This window comes from Sceloporus occidentalis, unplaced genomic scaffold (assembly GCF_023333645.1).
Source record: "Sceloporus occidentalis isolate IW3139 unplaced genomic scaffold, rSceOcc1.0.p SCAF_128, whole genome shotgun sequence".
Taxonomy (NCBI): Eukaryota; Metazoa; Chordata; class Lepidosauria; order Squamata; family Phrynosomatidae; genus Sceloporus; species Sceloporus occidentalis.
In genome coordinates this window covers 2355210-2376654 of record NW_028317108.1, presented here as the reverse complement: position 1 = coordinate 2376654, position 21445 = coordinate 2355210, and the positions used below count along the sequence as shown (strand labels likewise).

The window sequence follows — 21445 nt, the reverse complement described above, 5'->3', positions numbered from 1 at the left end:
ATATTTCAAAATTATTTTGGACAGACAGTGTGCTGTACTGAAAACATAGCTTGGGACCTTCTTAGAATAACAAACTGTGAGAAACAAAGGGAGGGATTTGAAAAAAGGAAGTTATTGGCCTTGATATATGAAGGTGAGATAAGAATATAAGAAGGGGCAGTGAAGAAAATAAGTAGAGCATAAAGAGAAATGATGACAGCTTTGTATTTGAATCCAAACCACCCATAGCTTTTGAGGAATTTTATTGATCGTCTATCTCTTGACCTGTTGGATACATTGGCAACAAGGAGTATTTCAAGACTATTCATTTTTAATACATCAAGGCCAGCATGAGTAAACTCTTGTGATAAGTGTGAGTCATACACCCCAATAGCTGGACAACCATGGCTTTTAATGATATCCTTGAGTCACTAGGTGGGGTAGGGTACTTTCAGATATTGCACTCAATTCTTCTCCTGGTTCCTGTGGCACTCCTAGCTTCCCACAACCTTCTTCAGAACTTCACAGCAGCGGTGCCTGCTCACCATTGCCGCCTGCCTATCAACACTGCTCTCTACCAAGGTCAAGTCAATGCAACTAACTATTCAGACCAAGCTCAACTGTTGGAATTATTTATCCCATTTAACCAGGATCAGAGACCAGAGAGATGTGCTCGATACATAAGAATCCAAGGACAACATTTTCTAGTTAATGTAACAGGCAAAACAAGGAAAGAGTTGAGCACAGAACATTGCAGGGAAGGATGGGTGTATGATAAAACGGTCTTCACCTCAACCATTGTTACAGAGGTAATTATTTATATTATTTATGAGAATGCAAGATATATATATATATATATATATATATGTATGTAAGACTGATGTGTGACTCCTCTTAACACCTCGGTTTATAGGGGAATATGTGAAGAAACTTTCTGAATGCAGAATAACACCTTTTGTTTTTGTGTACTTTAAAGGGATCTTAGGACTTCAGAATATGAAGACCGAGGTAATTTATATTTAATGTGAAGTAGACTTCCCTTACAAGGGATCAGAAACGTTTCCAACACTAGAGCTGGACTAAAATAGTCAAAATTTAGCACTTTACACTGTGGAAATACTACTTGTTCCCATGTCTGATAGCGTCACAAGCATCATACTGTATATTATTGACTGTGACGCATGTGCTGTTCCAAGAAGTGCTGCATGCAGCATGATGTCGGAGGGTACTAAAGCAAAGTGCCCTTATAACTGCAGATTAATAGCAGTGATGGCAAGCTAGTTTGTGATGACCATTAATATGACCTTCAGATAATCAGTGAAACACCAAATTTAATTTGTGTTTCAATAATGTGAAATCAGTGAAGTTATTGGTTTCTTTGTGAGGAATACCCTAATTGTATGAAGTTTGTTGTGGCTAACCACCTTTTGTCCCCTTTCACAGTGGAATCTGGTTTGTAACCATCAGTCCTGGAAGCTAGTTGCACGTTCAATCTACATGACTGGTGTGCTTCTAGGGGCTCTTGTGTTTGGTAATCTTGCTGACAAGTGAGTCATTTTTACATTATATTAAATATTCATGATCAACATACATCATGCATTATCATGTAACAAAAAGCAAGTTCGTACCTTGTAATGACAAATGTTCAAGTTTCATGCTGTTATGCCACTAGTGTCTTAACAGTACTAGGTCAGACAAGAAGGGACAGGTGTCTATGAGAGCAGACGGATGTCGGCTGTAGCCTTAGCCCTAATTTTAAATGCCATCTACAGACATAGGGATGTGACAGGAACTGAAAGATAGTAGAAGACTGAGAACTGTCAAAAAACTGAGAAGAAATCATAGTAAGACTAACCAAGGTCCTGCACAGAGAGGTACAGAAAGATAAGGCAAGAAAGATAGGAATTTTATTGCAAGTCAAAAACTAAAGAATAATCAAGACAAAAGTACCCCAAAAAAGGGATGTAGTCAGATGTGGCATCATCTGTTCAGGATTGGCTTAGCTTTCATGATAAAGTGGATGACAATTGGAAGAGGCCACTTAATCAAGCCCAACAATGCCAAATTTTATAATTTTAATACAAATGCTTATTCCCTGTTTGTTGCCAAACGCAGTAGCACTGTGATTGTTTTGGTTATGGGTGAGTAACTTTTAGAGAAGGGGCAAGTCCAACAAAATATCAAAGTCCAACTTTACAGGTATCTTGGCAAACCTCCACTAGAGTATTGTGTATAGCTTTACTTTGCTAAGAGGTTGATAGATGAGTGGAGCCGCTTTACAGCAGTACTAGTCGACATTAACAGAATATGGGAATTTAAACATGCATAGAAAAGGCATAATGGACAAGACCAAAGAACTAAGACTAGTTAAGGTTTTGGTATTTAAAAGCAAAAACAAAATGAACAGACTAGATGGGCAAATTGTTCTTATCTATCCTTTGAAATTCTAGTTTTTCCAAACAGGCCAATATTGGAACAACAGTTGTATTCTAATGAATACAGAACAGTGTCTGCACCTTATGTGTCTAATATCAGATGCCATACTTTGTCTATTCTCCATGATATTAAAATATATTTGCCAATTTGTACACAGTATTCTTGGATGCCACTGTCATTCATTGTATAAACATGACTGTAAACACTGTACTGACTGACTGATCTTTTTTCACCTTGGTGGACATGTTTTGTACTCTTAGATTAGGTCGAATGGAAATCCTTACCTGGTCTTACCTTCAGATGGGAATTGCTGGCAGCTGTGCAGCATTTTTGCCCAGTTTTGATGCTTACTGTGCTTTCCGTTTCCTTTGTGGCCTAGCATCTTCTGCAATCTCAGTAAACACCATCTCCTTAAGTAAGTAGTTCATTTAACATTCAGTAATAGTTAGGAAGTGAAAGAGATGGCAGATTGTGATATTTAAAGCATCATTTAAAGTATTTAACATTGATTAATCATCGATTAATGTTTCAATCTGAACTTAGTTATAGCTGAACTTCTTTTTTTAAGTCTTGGAGTGGATGCCTAAAAGAGGACGAACTCTGGCCGGGAATTTTTTTGGCTTCTCATATTCATTGGGACAGTTAATCCTTGCTGCTGTCGCATACAAGATCCGAGATTGGCGATGGCTCCAATTTGCTGTTTCAGCTCCATTTTATGTCTTCTTCATCTATTCCTGGTTTGTAGACATTTATAACAAAATTAACTTCCACTGGTGTAAGGCTCTGTTGGACACAAATATGGATAGTGGACCAAAGGATCACAGTGAAAAAACTGAAAGTTTTGGGGATGGTTGCATCAGTGATAACATTGGTCAGCCTTCACAAAGAGGCTTATGTCCCGACTTCTGTCTGCCTTGGACAAGATCACAATTGCCGACAACTTATGGTTGCACATGTGTGAAAGATCAAATGGGGCTTTATGCATGCACAAAGGGGGCCTTTGGACCGGGCTTTCTCGTCCAGGTTGTCGAGGGAAAGCGAACCCATGAAAGTGTCTTCAACACTGTGGTGCACAAGTACTAGTTGACACAGAATGGATGGGTTCAGGCGATTAACAGAATTGGACATGGCTAGTGTTTTCACTTTTTCACACTTCTCTTAAATCATGGCAAAATATGAAAGCTTATTAGAATAGCTGGGGAAAATTCCCATTGTGAAGACACCAAACCAATCTTTAAATAAAAAATAAATAAATTTAAATTTGCAGGTGGCTACCAGAATCTGCTCGTTGGCTTATCCTTCAAGACAGACCCCACCAAGCTTTAAAAAACCTTTGCAAGGCTGCACGTTTCAATGGGAAGTTAAAAGAGAGTAGGAAACTGACTGCAGAGGTAAATCCCAACCATTTTTTCCGACTATTCATTCATTAGCATCATCTTTGTTTTCTTATACATGTCAAAATGTGCTGCCCTACAGATATTACGCTCTGAAATGCAGAAAGAAAGCAAGGAAATAAGATCATCTCACTCGGTAATTGACCTTGTGCGCACTCCAGAAATGAGACGTATGTCCATGTGCCTTATTTTCATATGGTAAGCTCTTATTAGAATGTCTTAATGTCATATTGTAAATGTAAATTCTTAAGCCAATAAAGGGTATGATAAGATGGACTGAGTATACCCTTGATATTTTACTTTTATATATATATATAATGTAAATCAGTTAGTTGAAATAACCACTGAAATGTAATTATGTCCTTCAGGTTTTCTGCAAACCTTTCCTACTATGGGTTGAGTATGGACCTGCAAAATTTTGGCCTTAGCATTTTCCTGGCACAGGCGTTGTTTGGAGGGGTGGAGATGGTGGCCAAAGTTCTTGTCATGGTGGCAATGACTTTTGTGGGACGACGTGTCATGCAGTTTTTGACCCTTGTTCTAGCTGGAGTTATGGTTATGTCTTATGGCTTTGTACCTAAAGGTGAGATACACTTGTTATACAGAAGGAATCACAAACAAGAAACTACAGCATTAGATATATACATGGTGAGCTTTAAAAATGAGCTTTAGTACTGCATGGCTATCTCTCTCGAAGTAAACAATTTTGTATTTTTGTATACAAAAATATGATCTCTCTGTACTGGACTGCCACAGTGTATTACCAAGCCATTGCACACTTACAAACACATAATAACATACTTAGACACACTAACATACTTATTTACACACACCAACCTTTGTTGGCTCAGATATATGGCCTGTGACAGCTTTCTCACATTCTGCTTTAATTGTTTTCTCACATTCTTCTTCATCTACTCCTGGATCATTGACATTTATAACAAAATTAACTTCCACTGGCATAAGGCCAGTGCCAGGAAATTATGTCATATCCTGGCACTCAGACTCAGCATGCTAGAACTGAGGGAGTGCTGCCCACCAGCCTAGGAGTATGCTCGGCCTGGTGTTTATGAGCTAGTGTTGGGGGCCCCCACTGGACAGAAATGTAATTGTACTGCTACAAGGACATAGACACACAAAGGGCATAATGAATACACATGCATACATGTATACATATACAGATACAGTGGGGCAAAAAAGTATTTAGTCAGCCACCAATTGTGCAAGTTCTCCCACTTATAAAGATGAGAGAGGCCTGTAATTTTCACCATAGGTACACTACAACTATGAGAGACAGAATGGGAAATCACATTGTCTGATTTTTAAAGAATTTATTTGCAAATTATGGTGGAAAATAAGTATTTGGTCACCTACAAACAAGCAAGATATCTGGCTCTCACAGACCTGTAACATCCTCTTTAAGAGTCTCCTCTGTCCTCCACTCGTTACCTGTATTAATGGCACCTGTTTGAACTTGTTATCAGTATAAAAGACACCTGTCCACAACCTCAAACAGTCACACTACAAACCCCACTATGGCCAAGACCAAAGAGCTGTCGAAGGACACCAGAAACAAAATTGTAGACCTGCACCAGGCTGGGAAGACTGAATCTGCAATAGGCAAGCAGCTTGGTGTGAAGAAATCAACTGTGGGAGCAATTATTAGAAAATGGAAGACATACAGGACCAATGATAATCTCCCTCGATCTGGGGCTCCACGCAACATCTCACCCCGTGGTGTCAATATGATCACAAGAACGGTGAGCAAAGATCCCAGAACCACACAGGGGGACCTAGTGAATGACCTGCAGAGACCTGGGACCAAAGTAATAAAGGCTACCATCAGTAACACACTACGCCGCCAGGGACGTTTTGGTAGAAACTTAACTCGTCGTGTTTGGAGGAGAAAGAATGCTGAGTTGCATCCAAAGAACACTATACCTACGGTGAAGCATAGGGGTGGAAACATCATGCTTTGGGGCTGCTTTTCTGCAAAGGGACCAGGACGACTGATCTGTGTAAAGGAAAGAATGAATGGGACCATGTATCGTGAGATTTTGAGTGAAAACCTCCTTCCATCAGCAAGGGCATTGCCAACAAAGGGTATATAACAAAGTATTGATATGAACTTTTGTTATTGACCAAATACTTATTTTCCACCATAATTTGCAAATAAATTCTTTAAAAATCAGACAATGTGATTTCCTGTATTCTTTCCCCCCATTCTGTCTCTCATAGTTGAAGTGTACCTATGGTGAAAATTACAGGCCTCTCTCATCTTTGTAAGTGGGAGAACTTGCCCAATTGGTGACTGACTAAATACTTTTTTGCCCCACTGTATGCTTATTATGAAAAACCACATGCATTCATACAGAAATATCCCTACATAAATTCATACACGCTTGAATAATGACACACAGACTTCCATATACATAGATCCAAGCACCTAGCTGCAGAGGATCTTTTTTCTTGTAGCTACAACTTCCTTGCTAAAGGATCCTGACACAGTTATTTTGAGTTTTGACTCAACAGAGAGCCATGCAGCTTTTGCACTTCTTAACTACAGCATGTAACTACAAAATAAGCTTCATAACAACAGATCTTGTCACATGACAGGTAGGAAGTTTACTCTACCATAACTCATCATACGCTCATGATGCAGTCTGTTTGTCTACATTTACCCCACTCAGCAAGAGGGACACTTGCACCAATTGGTCTTCTGCCAATTTATTTAGAATAACACATGTTGTATGCATACCTGGGAACATCCAGGGTCTGGTTACCCAGAGCCTTCCCATTTCTGAATGCAGAAAGGCAGTCCTAATGACGTTGGTGGCAATCTTCCTCATGTTGGTGGGCTGTCCCTCTAAAGTTGACATTGGTGGGCAGCCCCGCTGATGTCGGCTGGCTGTCCTCTGGGTCGCAAGAGCAGGGTCCTGACACGCCCCACTCCCCGCCCATTCCATCTTTAAATGGGGTTTTCCTGTGATGTCAGCGGGAATGCCCACTGACATCATCAGGAACGCCCCAACATCATCGGGAACACCCATTGACATCAGCAGGACCACCCACTGACGACAGCGGGACCGCTCACTGACGTCAGTGGTCAGTCCTGGCCAGGTGCCGCAAAAGAAAGGCTCCGGGTAGCCAGAGTTAAGAAGTTTCCAAGTATGCTAACTGCCTTCCCTACCCACATTTGTATTGAGTAGGGCTGCTTATTCTGTATTTATTTTGTTAAGTAGTAGTGAAAGTATCTGCAACACTAATTCTTATGAACCCCAGTGTTGCAAATTACTTGTGGGGTTTAGGTACAGGCCACACACTTTAAAATAACATATGATGCATTGAAAATAGAAATTAATATGAACGTGTAGTGAAAATAGTGTCTCGACTTCACCACATTCCACCACTCAATTTCTGGAATCTTCAATCCACACTCATAGAACTTCAATGTTAGGATACACTCAAATTTATTAGAAGATTCTGGTGGCAAACCCATTACCTGGACTATTTGGTCAGTATTAAGAGATGGATTGACAATGCTACTTGATATCAGTGATAGCAAAAGGGAGCTTCTCACATTCTGTCCTGCACGTGGATCATTAAGTAAGAAGCTCCTTTGGTAGTTGGTAGAAATGTTGCAATCAGTAAGAAGCCCCTTTTGTGTCAATGTATTGCAAAACAGTGTAGTAGTTACACAGACCAATAAGATGAGCAGTGGGGAAATTACAAGAAAATATGGAAAGGCAGAGTATTGCTGAAACTTCTACAGCTAAAATATTTGTCTTGATAAATCATTTGTTATTGTCAGTTATGGAAGGTTTATTCATAAATGGCAGTGTTTTTGGATCTTTGGCCCTTAGCAACAAATATTGTACTCTGAATGCCACGAATAAACGATCTTATAAGGCCAGTGCTACAATTGGCATATCTGAAAAGAAGGGTTCAAAATAAATGAAAAAAAAGGATATAAAACATTTGAAACCCCTCAGTATACATTTAAAAAAGGCTATTTTTTACCAACCCAAAAGTATTAGAAATTAATAGAAAATGATGTAGTGTTTTGGCCCTCCAAAACATAAAAAACTATGTATGGGCTATTATAATTTGTTGCTGAACAGAAATTGGATTTATTTTTACTTTGACTGATGTTTGCATGTTTGAAAATGTCTTTAAAGAAAGTACTATAGAAATCAAGGTAGAAAATCTGGTAGCTTGGCTGTGTGGTACAAAAGGGGCAAGGCAGGAGATGTAGTCAGGAGAATGCAGAGGTCAAGTTCAGCATCTGAGGTTCATATCCGAGATGGTCATGTAAAAGGTAAAAACATACAGGAACACTGGAACACACAGATTAATTCAGTGGAAATCACACAGTAAGACAAGCGGTACTGACAGGCAGCTTCTAATCAACAGAGCACAGACTGAAAGGAGAGATGCATTTTTAAAGGCAGCAGGCAGCAGGCAGCAAACATCTCTTCATTGGGGCGGTGTTTATGCATTACTATGGCATTGCCATAGCAACGTCAATGCTCTTGAATGATATGCACGCTTGGTCACACACCCCTGATGGCAAGGAGCATATGGGAGCATAGAGGAGGAGTGCCCTAATGGTGATGGACGTCTGGACACATGTAGGACCGTTCCCAGGAGGTGGTATGACAAAGAGTTCCCAGGGATGGACATAAGGTTATATTGAACAAAAGCTAGGCCAAATAAAGTTGCGATTTTTCAACAGCTAGAAAAATAGGCAGGCTAGATGTGCTAAAAATTTCTGTACTTAATCTCGGTCCTGTGTAATTTAAAGATTAGCAATCACAATTTTTATCCCTGTACAAATAAATAGATCAACTATATTTTCTTGTAGATATGCAGCTTGTGTGTACAGTCCTCGCAGTGACTGGAAAGGCGTTATTGGCATGTTCTGTAACATGCATGTACCTGTACACGGGAGAACTTTACCCCACTGAAATAAGGTGAATGTAGTAGGTAAAAGTAAACATGCAGTTATGGTGGCGGTGCATTTTTTGTAAAGTTTACAGAACATAGAGAATAATGGTGAACATGAATGTGTATCAATAACAGATGTAATAAACACAAATGTGGTTTATGGAGCTGCAGCCTGGGAGTGAGCAAGGGCCGGCATACAAAATAGTTCATGCACGTCCGGCCTTAAGGGTGTGCGCCCTATGCAACCACACAGGGCACAACACCCCAGATGGCTCCTCCTCTGCATCTCTGCCAGAGGCACTGGCTGAGGAGATCAAAATATCTCCCCTCACCAGCCCTCTCTCTGCAGGGGAGGCAGTCAGTCTGACACCTGTCTCTGCCACTCAGCCCACTCTCTTCAGAGCCAGAGTGGATTGCCCTCCACTGGAGGAGCAGGGTCAGTTGGGGAGATCATGGATTGCCCCTTATCCCCCCCCCCTCCTTTACGCCCTAGCACTCGAACCGTTAGCTGAAAGCATTCGTATGGACCCTCTTATTTCGGGCTTCCCTATGAGTCTTGGTCCCCCCTGCACCCTGGGCCTCTTTGCTGACAACATTTTGGCATCTATCACCTCACCCACAGGCTCCCTACCTGCACTATTGAACCAATTCGAAAAATATGCATCAGTCTCCTACCATAAAATTTATATTTCAAAAACACAAGCCCTTTGCCTCAACATAGATAATTCCCAAACACAATACCTCTCTGATCTCTACTCCTTTGACTGGAGAGATTCCTCCTTAACCTATTTGGGTAACATATAATCTCTCAACGTCCATAAATTTCGGTATGGCGAAAGGTAAAATCAGAAATACTGTGATGGAAAAGTTTTGAACTTTCCTGGTTAGGACACATTAACGCCCTGAAAATGACCGCCCTGCCAAAACTCTTATATGTTCTGCACACTATACCTATACAACCCCCTCCCTCTCTTTTACAGTCTATACAATCTTACTTTATTGAATTCACTAAACTTAAGGGTCGATCATGCGTAGACGTCTCTGCCAGCCTTAGTAACATCACTGCTCAGTTATAAACAAAACAAATCACAACTCATGTTCAATATGATACCCGAATCTTCTTTATTTGACAGTACTTCGTTTTTACCATCTATTTTGCTCGGATTACTGTACTTTCTGACATTTTATTGAATGTACTGGCAATTGTTGCAATGATTTTCGCTGTACACTACCTGACTGCTTGGATCTGAATAAAAACTTTTAAATTAAAAAAAAAAAAAAAAAAAGGGTCAATATATATCAATAAAAATATAGTATATTCTCTTCTTGGGACCATTGTGTCTAAAACACTAGCTCCTTGTACTGTACAGTACAAAAGGTCAGGGCAAACTTTTCACTCCTTATGAATGTATGAAGTTAATCTCTCAGGTGTGTAGGGTAATTAGGAAGAGTTGGGAAGTTAAAACCCTAGGTTTTTTGCATAATAATAACTAAAGCTCCATACTGTGTTTTGTGAAAGCATTGTTTGTGATGGTGTGTACATATAATGTGCAGATGGGGTAAGCACAGGACTTGAATATGACCATTATTCTGTCATTCACAGACAAACTGGAATGGGCTTCAGTGCCATGAATGCTCGACTTGGCTCAGCTGTAGCCTCACTTCTTCACCTGACAGGAGATTTTTCCTCCTCTCTGCTCCCTATGATTTTTGGGGTCACCCCTATAGTGGCTGGTCTATTTTCCTGCTTTTTGTTTGAGACCAGAGACTCCCCACTTCCAGACATTATTGGTGATGTAGAAAGCAGGTAAGAACATGTCAGTCATAGGGTCTAGGTAACTCCATTAGGTTATATTAGGAAGGAGCTTGTATACTCTGCTTGTACTTCCTTCTATTTAGGTTGCATTTTACTGTAACTATATGATCTTTCAACTCTATGAACTGTACCATGTTTGCTGTAATCTGGCCTAAGCCACTGCTGGCCCAATAACAATACTGAAGACTGTGCCAAGTTGGCACAGTCCAAATAGTTAATTCCACCCAGTGCCACATGTTCTTAAAAGGCGGAGCACTAGGATTATGTTCCCTCTAATTTTTAGTAGTTGGTGTACACACAAGTCAAGGTTGTGTAGTTTTTTTTGTTACAAAAGTATGTGCACGCTGAATGCTTGTGCAAATGTAAAGCTAAAATTGTTTCAACATAACTTTGGCACAACCTCTCTCTCATGGCTAATAAAACTGCCATCACCCCCACAGTCCCTTCATACCCTCCTTCACTGTGCTACAACTCTCTTTTCCTCTCCATGTAATTCGGGTAGAAATTAAATAAACAACAGGTGGAAACACTATATGGCAAGTATAGATCAACTGAAGACATACACACCCTGTATTTGCAGGTATAGAGTAAATAAATAACACCTGGAAACACAGCATTACAGATATAGCACAGGTACAGATCAACTGAAAAATCACATGCAAACTCAGCATTGAAGGTAAAGCTCAAATAAATAATGCACGTAAACCCTAAACCAAGATTGTTCATATAGGAACTACCCAGCACCCGAATTCCGCAAATAGGACTTGCTCTGCATGCAGATTGCACTCACAGGACCTTCCCAGCACCCAGATTACACACTTTATGATTAATCCAGCACCAAGAATGTACCTACAGTGGCCTCCACTCAGAGTCTGAGGTCTCCTCTCAGTCAGGGCTCCACAGGTACACCCTTTATTCTTTCTATACCCTAAACAGTAACAGTAATAGATAGATTGCCAAAATACACATATAAACTCCACCCTTACAAATGCCTACCCATAAACACACATGTATTCCCATACATACGCACGCACATTCGCTCTTGTCCTTACATATAAACATCCTGGCTTACACTTACCCTTGCATACACACACTTACTTGCCCTTAGACATACTTTCCCTAACATACAAACACTTTCACAACACAAACACACTCTCTCTCCTCTTTCTCATCTCTTTCTCATAATTTCTCCCCTACCTAATTATCTCCACTTTCTCATTATCTCTCCCTTTCAATCCATCTCTCCCCTCTTTTGTTAACCCCTCTTTATCTCTCTCCTTTTTCATTTATCTCTTTTTTTTCGTGAGCTCATCTTTTTCTTTATTTCTCCTCCTGTTTCTCTTTATCTCTCCCTTTTCTCTTTATCTAATCCCTCACTTTTCAATGTTTCTCTCCTCCTCTTTTTCTGTATCTCTCCTTTGTCTCCTTTCTCATTATCTCTCCTCCTCTTTCTCTGTATGCCTCCTTTCTATCATTCCCCTTTCTCTTTATCGCTCCCCTTTCTTTTTATGTCTTTGTTCTCTTTATCTTCCTATGCTTTCTCTTTATCTCACCTCCATTTTCCCTGTCCCTACTCTTTATCTCCCTTCCTTTTTTCTTTTCTCCTCTCCCTTTTCTTCCTGTTTCCCCCCCTTTTTCTTTATCTCATCTCTCTATTTTTACTTATTAACTTCCTTTATTTCTCCTCCTATTTAACCTTACCATCTTTCTTATCTCTCCCTTTTCTCCCTACCTCTTCCCTTTCTCTTTCATCTCTCCCCTTCACTTTAATCCTCCCCTTTCTCATTTTCTCTCCCATTTCTCTTTATTTTACCTCTCCCTTTCCTCCCCATTTCTAATTCTCTCTCCCCTCTCATTATTTCACTATATCTCTCCTTTCCGCCATCTTTCATTGTCTTACTCAATTTCTCATTGTCTCATCTCTCCCTTTGTTATCTCTCTTTCTTCTCTATCTCTCCTTTTCTCCATCTCACTTCTTTCTCTGTCTCTCCTCATTGTCTTTACATCTCTTTGTCTTTCTCTACCCACCTCTCCTCTTCTCATTATCTCCCCCCTTCTTACTATCTCTCCCCCCCGTTCACCCCATCTCTCCTCTTTCTCAATATCTTCCTCTGTATCTATTTACTTTCTTACTATCTATTCTATACCACCTCCCCCTTTCTCCTCATCTCTTACCTTTTCCTTGCAGTGTGTGTGAGACATCAGTGCTGAGCATGGATATATATATAACGGCATATCCTGGCACTCAGAATTAATTACCATACTGTATTTTGGGCCAGTTAGAAGGAGATCCATGATTTCCCTAACCAGCTCGGCTCCTCCACTGTCTGGCAGTCCAGTCTGTCGCACACGCAGACAGTTTAGAGGGAACATTTTGTCATATGGCCCTGCTCCTGGGTATGTTTTTTTACCTGCTTTCTCTTCTTTTTAATGGTATATTTTCAGCTTGTAAAAGCAGGTCCCTTTACTCTTTTCATACCATTATGTCTTAACGTAGTATATGTTAATGCCATTGTCAATTTTCAAGCTTCTTATTGTAATAGTGCTATGGAATCTGCTGGCACACTATAGTTAAAATGTATAATAAGAAAATGAAAAAAGGCTGTATAATGCTTCCTTAATTTAACAGACTAAGATAAAACGTTATCAGTAGCAAACAAATTATTCAAAAACGTCTATTTTCTATTAAGTTGGTTGTCCACTTTTGAACTTTTAACTACGGGACTTTTTTCTGTCTATTATTTTGGTTTACAGACATCACTACAGAAGATACTGATTTGAGAAGATACTCTCAAATCACAGAAGTCAAGACACTGATATGCAATAAATATACTGCAGGAGACAAGGCCTTATCATGCATCATATATTTTGAAGATGACTTAATACATTAAAAGTTTAAGATTTGCAGGATAACCCTCAAAATGTACAGAAACCATTGGAGAGATCACAGGTTTTCCCAAGGCAGTGAATTATGCGGTTGCAGTGTTTTCCAGCTCTGTGTAAGAAACGTATTCTACATGAGTCATATGTTGTTGACCTTAGGTCCTTACAGCTACCACTGGTTACAAATGGTTAAAAATACATTAGAAACTGTCTATGTGTGAGTTTCGAGTAGTAAAACAGAAACCCATGATCTAAGACAGAACTCTTACCCTCTTAAAGATTTAACCTGATTATGCTTCAGTAAGGGATATGCTAAATACACCCATATAATCATAATAACTGCTCAATGTTGGGAATGTTTGCTATGCCTCAACCCCTTTCTAGGTGGGTATAAATATATGTGCCTGTACGCAATAAAATCAGAGATCTTTTTATACATACACTCCTGTGTGTGTCTGATTTCTCTCAAGCCGCTTGATAAAGATATCTATATAATTTGTGACCCCAAGGTATAGAAGTACTCGGAAAATCTCCGACATGGGTAATCCCATGCTAATCCTTATTATGCTTCTGATATTCTTCCTGTCTCTGTACTCAACATCTGCAGAGTAGTCTACCTACTTGAAGGGCTTGAAAAGTTTGAATTAATGTTTCACTTTTTAAACTTGTTTTAGCCGAGAAATAACCACTGCTTTAGCATAACATTGTAATACACAGAAATCTCTTAGAAGTCTATGTTTACTGACTATTGCATACTTGAAATAAAGTTTTCCATGTTTTATTTATTCATTAAATTGTATATTTCCATACCATATATTATGTTTCTACCATGTATTAGCTCTGCAAAATTAACAGTGACTGTTTATGAACAGTATTTAGATGGCAACTACACTTGTTTTGTTGCCTAATTTGTGCATTTAACACAGGGTACCAGGTTGCAAGGCAGCCGCTTAGAGTGATTAAATCAGGGAAGAGCTTGCTGCTGGAGGAGCAGGGCCATTTGGGGGGATCATGGATCTCCCTCAAAGTGGTCAAAAAAGAAGGAAGCTCAAGGTCTGTTCACACAGATCTCTGCTTCAGTGCTCCCTCATACTCTCTTGTGAGGGAGCACGGAAACAGAGGTCTGTAGGAAAAAACCTTGTACTCCTACCATGGTAATCAGAAGAAAGAGGACAGATGATAGTTAGGAAGGTGAAAAAGGGGAGACATAATGAAAAAATAAGAAATAGGAAGAGATAAAGAGAAGGAGAATGAAGAGAGATAAAGAAAATTGGGGAGAGATAATGACGTGTGTGTTTTGAAAGTGTATATCAGGGTAAGTGTGTCTAGGAGCAAGTAAGTGTGTGGCTACAAGAGACACGTAAGCCATGATGTATGTGTGTAAGGACAAGTGTGAATGTGCGTGTGTATATATGTGTGTGTGTGTCTGGGTATGAGTTCATGTATGGGCAGGCATTTGTAAGGGCAGTGTATACAGACAGTACATGCGCTGAATATGCTAAGCTATGGCTAGCCACAGCACTAACGCAGCTCCGGTGCAGCGGCATCCCCCTTCTCACTGGTTCTGGCACTGAAGGGGTTAACCGCTGGTGTCTCAACAGAAGGAAGCGCAGCTTGGCAGGAATACCTAGTCGGGGTACAGGGCGTCCCGTCGCAGGCCAAAAATTATTCATTTTTGGCCCATTCATTTTCAGGCAGCAAATTTTATTCCTTGCCCTTTTTTATATTCGTTGCCTGGTGCCCACATTCACTCACACTCTCATTCACTCTCTCACACTCTCAATGTTTCCCTACCTTTCTGCCAACCGCTTTCACTTCCGCTTACACATTTTCTTTGGTATCTTCTTCTTCATCATCTTTTGTCTTCTCCCTTTAATATTCAATCTGCTATCTTCGTCTGCATCTCTTAGGATATAACCCGTCGGGAACTTCTGCCAAAATGGCAGCACTTGCAGTGATGCGCTTTCCCCTATCCTCCAATCAAGGAAGATGACATCAACGCAAGCACAGTAATTTTGGCCTCACTTGAACTCGGGGCAATTTGGAGGCACTTGCTGTGACGAAAGCTCTGTCATTTTGCCCTCACTCAATATGCAACGGCTTGTGGAGGATCACAGAGAAGGTGTCACAGCAAGCATCACCATATTGACCCGAGTTGAAGGGAGGTCAAAATGACAGAGCTTTAGGTGATGTCTTCTCCTCTATCCTTCAATCAGGGGAGAGGACTGCTGGGTTATGTTTGCCGAGATGCGGACAGTGATAGCAGATTGAAGATGAAGAGAGAAGAAAAGGCAAAAGATGTATAAAAATTGGGTAAATTTGCAATGTGTATGAATTTGAATGCACAATGCTAATGCCCATGTCTATCGCTGGTTAAAATGACTGTGTGTGTCAGTATAAAGGGTTAGAATAAATGTGTATGTGGGGGGTGTAACAATTTAACTGTGTGTGTGTCCCTGTACAGTATTAGACTGTGAGTGTCAGTGTTTGGTGTCTGAGTGCATGAGGGGAGAATCGGTGCATAGTGTTACAATGAGTATGAATGTTAGTGTACAAAGCTAGACCTTGTGAGGTGTTAATATACCGTGTTAGAATGAGTGTGGGGAGTGTGGGGTGTGTGTCAGTGTACAGTTTATGAGTGTTTATGTTCTTGTTGGGTCTGTATACAGTGTTAGACTGGGTGTAGTGACCATGTATATGGTTAGCGTGTGTTAGTGTGCATTGTTTGAGCGTCAGTGTATAGTGTTAGAGTTAAAGTGTGCAGACAGGAAGGTTGTATGCAGAGTGTCATGCAGGGAGCAGAGAACTGAACAGTGAAGTAGAGTAGGGGCCAGAGCAATTATTTCCTGTGCCTGGGTGTACCTGGCTAAGCTGCTATATAAAAAAGGGGGAAAGTTGTCCCAATGCGAAGCTTCCAAAAAAATGTGAAAATCTTCTTACATGTGAAAAGATGAAAAAATATTAAATGGAACAGAGGGAAATAATTTATACCTCCCATGCTTGTCACCTGATGCGTTTTGTCTAACCACTGGACTTAGTCATAGGTAAACTACATACACCCATGATACCCAAAAACTGGAAATTCAAAAAAATACATAAAATCAAATATATGATAAGTTAAAATCAAACACATGATCAGGTTGATCAATAAAACAATTTTTTTGTATCTAATACCCTTTTCTACCAAAGGATTCAATAGTATCTGAAAACAGGATAGGTAAACATTTACATACAACATTACAAATCCGTGAGAAATGATGACTAAATGACTATGTACTGACAAAAGATACCTGATATGAAGACTGACACTTGGCTTTCGTGAAGCCATATTTTGTGCAGATGGAATTCCTCAGGCAGGGCACACATAGTCAGGCAGGGCACACGTAGCCAGGCAAGCTGGGTCAATACCAGGAGATCACAGGAACAAAAGCCAAATTGAAAGCCAAGAGCAAGGTCAAGACAAGCCGGGTCTAAACGAGTAGAATCCAACAGGGAACAGCATAGGAACAGGAAGCAGAGAAACAGCAAAACTGAATACACCACATTGCAAAGGCATCAACTGAGGTGCTGAGCAGGTATATAAAGGCAGGGCTTATGTCCAGATAACATGGCTCAGCTGTCCCTAATAATTAGAAAAGGGTGCTCCTGAGGGGGAAGGGAGGCTACTAGTGGCTGCAGGTTGGCATGTGTATAATTATCACATAGTCCGGGCTGGCAGGGTGGAACCTGGAGAACAGTTTACTCTCAGGTGAATAAGTTGTCTCATTGGTATACCTTTTTGTAAATGTTTGGAGTGACATGATGTAGTTTGTAATAAAGTGTTTCCTGAATTGGGCTTAATGTATCATCTTTTATGTTGTCTATTAGCAGGAGATCCAAATAATGTACGGTTATCTTATAATAAGTAAATCTAAGGTTACAATTCATTACATTTTTAAAAAAAATCTAATTCAAAAATTAAATCTTCTTGTCCCTACCAAATAATTATAAGTTCATCAATATAGGGATAATAAATAAAAATATTCTGGAAAGTTTACCACCAACTTAACTATAGGTTGGCATATGAGGTGCACATTTAACCAGCATAGCTGTCCTACATTTTTGGAGATAAAACATTGAGTAACATGGAGATTTAAACTTTGAGTAACTAGAAAAATGTTTCAACATATACTTAAGTGACCACAAACTGAAATTGTGTGGAATGCATGAATGGAAATGTACCACATCTATTATGAGCCAACAAAAATCTGATTTCTGAGCGAGTAATAAATAGTGTCTTTTAAGTACCCTGGCAAATTAACTTCCATCTTTTGTAAATGGAAATCAATGCATGTGGAAAGATTTTCCACTAACGACCCCACACTCAACACAATTAGGCGACCCTGGGGATTGTGTAATAATATGTACTTAAGGCAAGTGATAAAAAAAGAGGAACCAGAGGATTGGCAGGGACAAGAGATTTACCATTGAAAAATCAAATATACCTAAATTCAAATCAGTGTCAACGAATTATCTTAATTGTTGGGTAAAAGGATCAGTGGGATTATAACACAATACCATGTGCTTCCATCTGATAATTGTCTCTATTTTGAATCACCACCACACCCCCTTCCCTGATATTTAATGACTATTAGAAAAGACCTCTCTTCCTTACAACTCTCTCCTACACCACTCAACACCACTCTCTCCACTCCTACTATACTAACTGCCTTTTCCCCTACAACCGAAGAAGAGATAGCCACTCTTCTTTCTTCCTCTCACCCAACAACCTGTCCCCTCGACCCCATCCCTTCACACCTCACAAAGTCTCTATATCCATCCCTTGGTCCATCACTTACCCACCTATTTAATCTTTCTCTATCATCTGGAACTGTACCATCTGCCTTCAAGCATGCGCTAATCACACCAATTCTAAAGAATCCTTCCTCAGATCCCGTCTGTTTGACTAACTACCGCCCTATCTCTCTGCTTCCTTTTATCTCTAAGCTGCTTGAACGGATTGTGTACAACCGCCTCATTAACTTCCTCTCCTCTAATTCCCTCCTTGACCCTCTACAGTCTGGTTTCAAACCCCTTCACTCTACTGAAACAGCTCTAACAAAAGTCTCCAATGGCTTGCTCTCTGCCAAAGCAAAAGGTCACTATTCTATTCTAATTCTACTGGATCTCTCTGCTGCTTTCGATACTGTTGATCACCACCTTCTTCTAGACTCACTTGCTTCTATAGGCATTCGAGATACAGCTCTCTCCTGGATCTCCTCATATCTGTCTAACCGTTCCTTCTCTGTCAACTTCTCCGGCAAGACATCATCACCCCTTCCACTTTCGGTTGGTGTCCCCCAAAGTTATCACCATTAACAACACAACTATCTCTCCTACTAACCAGGCCCAATGCCTTGGGGTCATCCTTGACTCAAACCTCTCCTTCATCCCTCACATTCAGTCCCTCGCCAAATCCTGCCGCTTGCACCTAAAAAACATCTCTCGTATCCGCCCATTCCTCACCCAAGAATCCACAAAAACCCAGGTTCATTCCCTTATCATTTCCCGTCTACTGCAACACTCTTCTGGTTGGCACTCCACTGTCTCGACGCTCTCCTCTACAGTCTATCCTAAATTCCGCTGCTAGGCTCATCTTCCTTGCACATCGCTCCTCTTCTGCTTCCCCCCTCTGTGAAACCCTCCACTGGCTCCCAATTACCTTTAGAATTAAATTTAAGATCCTAGTACTGACATATAAGGCCATCCATAATACTGCTCCTCCATACATTTCTGACCTCATTAGCAAACACTCTCCTACTCGATCCCTACGTTCCTCCCATGGGCTAAGGCTCTCCTACTCACTCATCACCTCTTCCTTTTCCCGTCTACAAGATTTCACTCGAGCTGCCCCATATCTCTGGAATCTACTCCCAAGGAAACTTCAGCATTCTCCCTCCCTCCCAACTTTCAAGAAACTTCTAAAAACCCACTTCTTCAGAGAAGCATACCATCTTTGCTGCTAGAACTTCCTTGTCATCGATACAACCCCCACAATACCTCTCACCCTTTCTCTATGCCTTATGTTTGTCACCCCATTTCCCTCTAGATTGTAAGCTTGCGAGCAGGGCTCTCTCCACCAAATGTATCGGTTTGTCTTAGTCTGTCAATTCTTGTCTTGTCATATCCCTTGAATTTATGTATTGTATTAAGCGCTGCGTAAACTGTTGGCGCTATATAAATAAAGGATAATAATAATAATAATAATAATGACTATGACTGGATTATTTGAGAGAGAACGTAAGGTCTGTCTTCCTTTATTATTATTATTATTTATTGTTTTATATAGCACCATCAAATTCTGTAACGCTGTACAATGGGTAGACAGGACATAACAAGTAACAACAAATTGACTAACAGGTGAGGAGGGCCCTGCTGAAACGAGTTTACAATCTAGAGGGATTGAAGGTGTATTACACAATAGGTAAAAGTGCCAGTGTAAGGGATGGACCAGCCACACTAGTAAAAGTATTGCAGGAGAGGGACTAGGAAAGGTGAGCTAAAGGAATATGGGAGGGCGTTAATGTGCTATGTTGTAAGCGTCCTTAAAGAAGTGGGTCTTGAGGGATTTTTTGAAGGAATAAAGGCACGGAGAAAGACGGATAGGCCAGGGAGAGCATTCCAGAGGATAGGGGCAGCCCTGGAGAAATGTTGTAAGCGTGTGTGAGAGCTAGAAATCAGAGGAGAGAATAGAAGGAGATCATTGGATGAGCGGAGAGACCGGTTTGGAGTGTATTAAGAGATGAATGAGGAGATGTAGGGAGGGGAACCGCTGTGAAGGGCTTTGAAAGTATTTGTTAAATTATCTTTAACCCCTTCATGACAATGGCCAATTTTTTTTGTACCCTTCGTAACAATGGCTGTTTTAACATTTCTGCGGTGCTTGTGTTTAGTTGTAATTTTCTTCTTTCCCATTTACTGAATCCACACTAGTTGTACCGTTTTGCTATTTCAAAACCATTTTTTGCAAATATGGTAATTCTGCCCCTATGTGCTAAACATCTTTGAAGCCAACCAATGCAATTTACCCAATCAAACCATATATTTTTGAAAACTAGACACCCCAGGGTATTTCAAATGTTAGTATATTAACTCTTTCCATGCACGAATTCTTCCACCAGTCTTTGTCAAACCAGTTTTTGTCAAAAATCCCAATATGTGTTCAGCAACATCTCCTGAGTACAGTGAAACCACTCATACATAGGTTTGTCAGGAAGTTTGGGGGTAATAGGCCACCTTTGGGGCATGCGTAATTCAGTTTTTCAACTTGGAATTTCTGCCACATGTCCTATTTGGGGCATCTTTGAAGCTGGCCAATTCAATTTACCCCATTAAACCATATATGTTTCAAAACTAGACACCCCAGGGTATTTCAAATACTGGTATTTTAACAGTTTCCAGGTACTAATTACCAGCCAAAGTCAAAGTTTGTGGTAGTAGTTTTTTTGTGTTCCCCCACACACATTGTACTTTTGGTATTAATTTACCGCTCCTGGAATATGTCACTGTCAAACAAAATTCCAATATGGATTCAGAAGCATCTCCTGAGAACAATGATAACCCTCATTTATCAGTTGTCAGTTTGTTTGAGTACTAAAAGGCCACATTTATGAAGTGTGCATTTTTCAAATTTTGACATGTTGAAAATTCTGCCCACATATCCTATTTGAATATATACTTTGAAGCAGGTCAGTTAAATTTACCCCATCAAATCATATAGACACCCCAATGTATTTCAAATGCTGATATTTTAACTAGAGGACTGCATTGGGATGCGGATCCCACGCGCTGCTCCCTCGCAGCGTCTCTTCTCTTGCTCTGCCCAGGAACACAGCGGAGTCACGTGATCTATGTAAAAGAATGGGGTGGGAATGCCAAATAATATTCTTGCCTAATGTACCACCTAATCTAGGGCCAGTCCTGTTTATACAAATCTCCAAAAATGAGGTGG

General features: G+C 40.3%; 1 protein-coding gene across 1 annotated transcript; it reads left to right on the top strand.

The window, feature by feature from the left end:
• The first annotated feature begins 383 nt into the window (after nt 1-383).
• Nucleotides 384-15726, top strand: LOC149281745 (solute carrier family 22 member 20-like). The gene is made up of 10 exons (XM_089499045.1): nt 384-788; nt 1423-1526; nt 2676-2830; nt 2984-3152; nt 3683-3806; nt 3892-4007; nt 4178-4392; nt 8674-8782; nt 10360-10563; nt 15672-15726. The coding sequence occupies exons 1-10, from the start codon at nt 384-386 to the stop codon at nt 15724-15726; spliced, it is 1656 nt and encodes a 551-aa protein (XP_089355171.1).
• The last annotated feature ends 5719 nt before the right edge of the window (nt 15727-21445 follow it).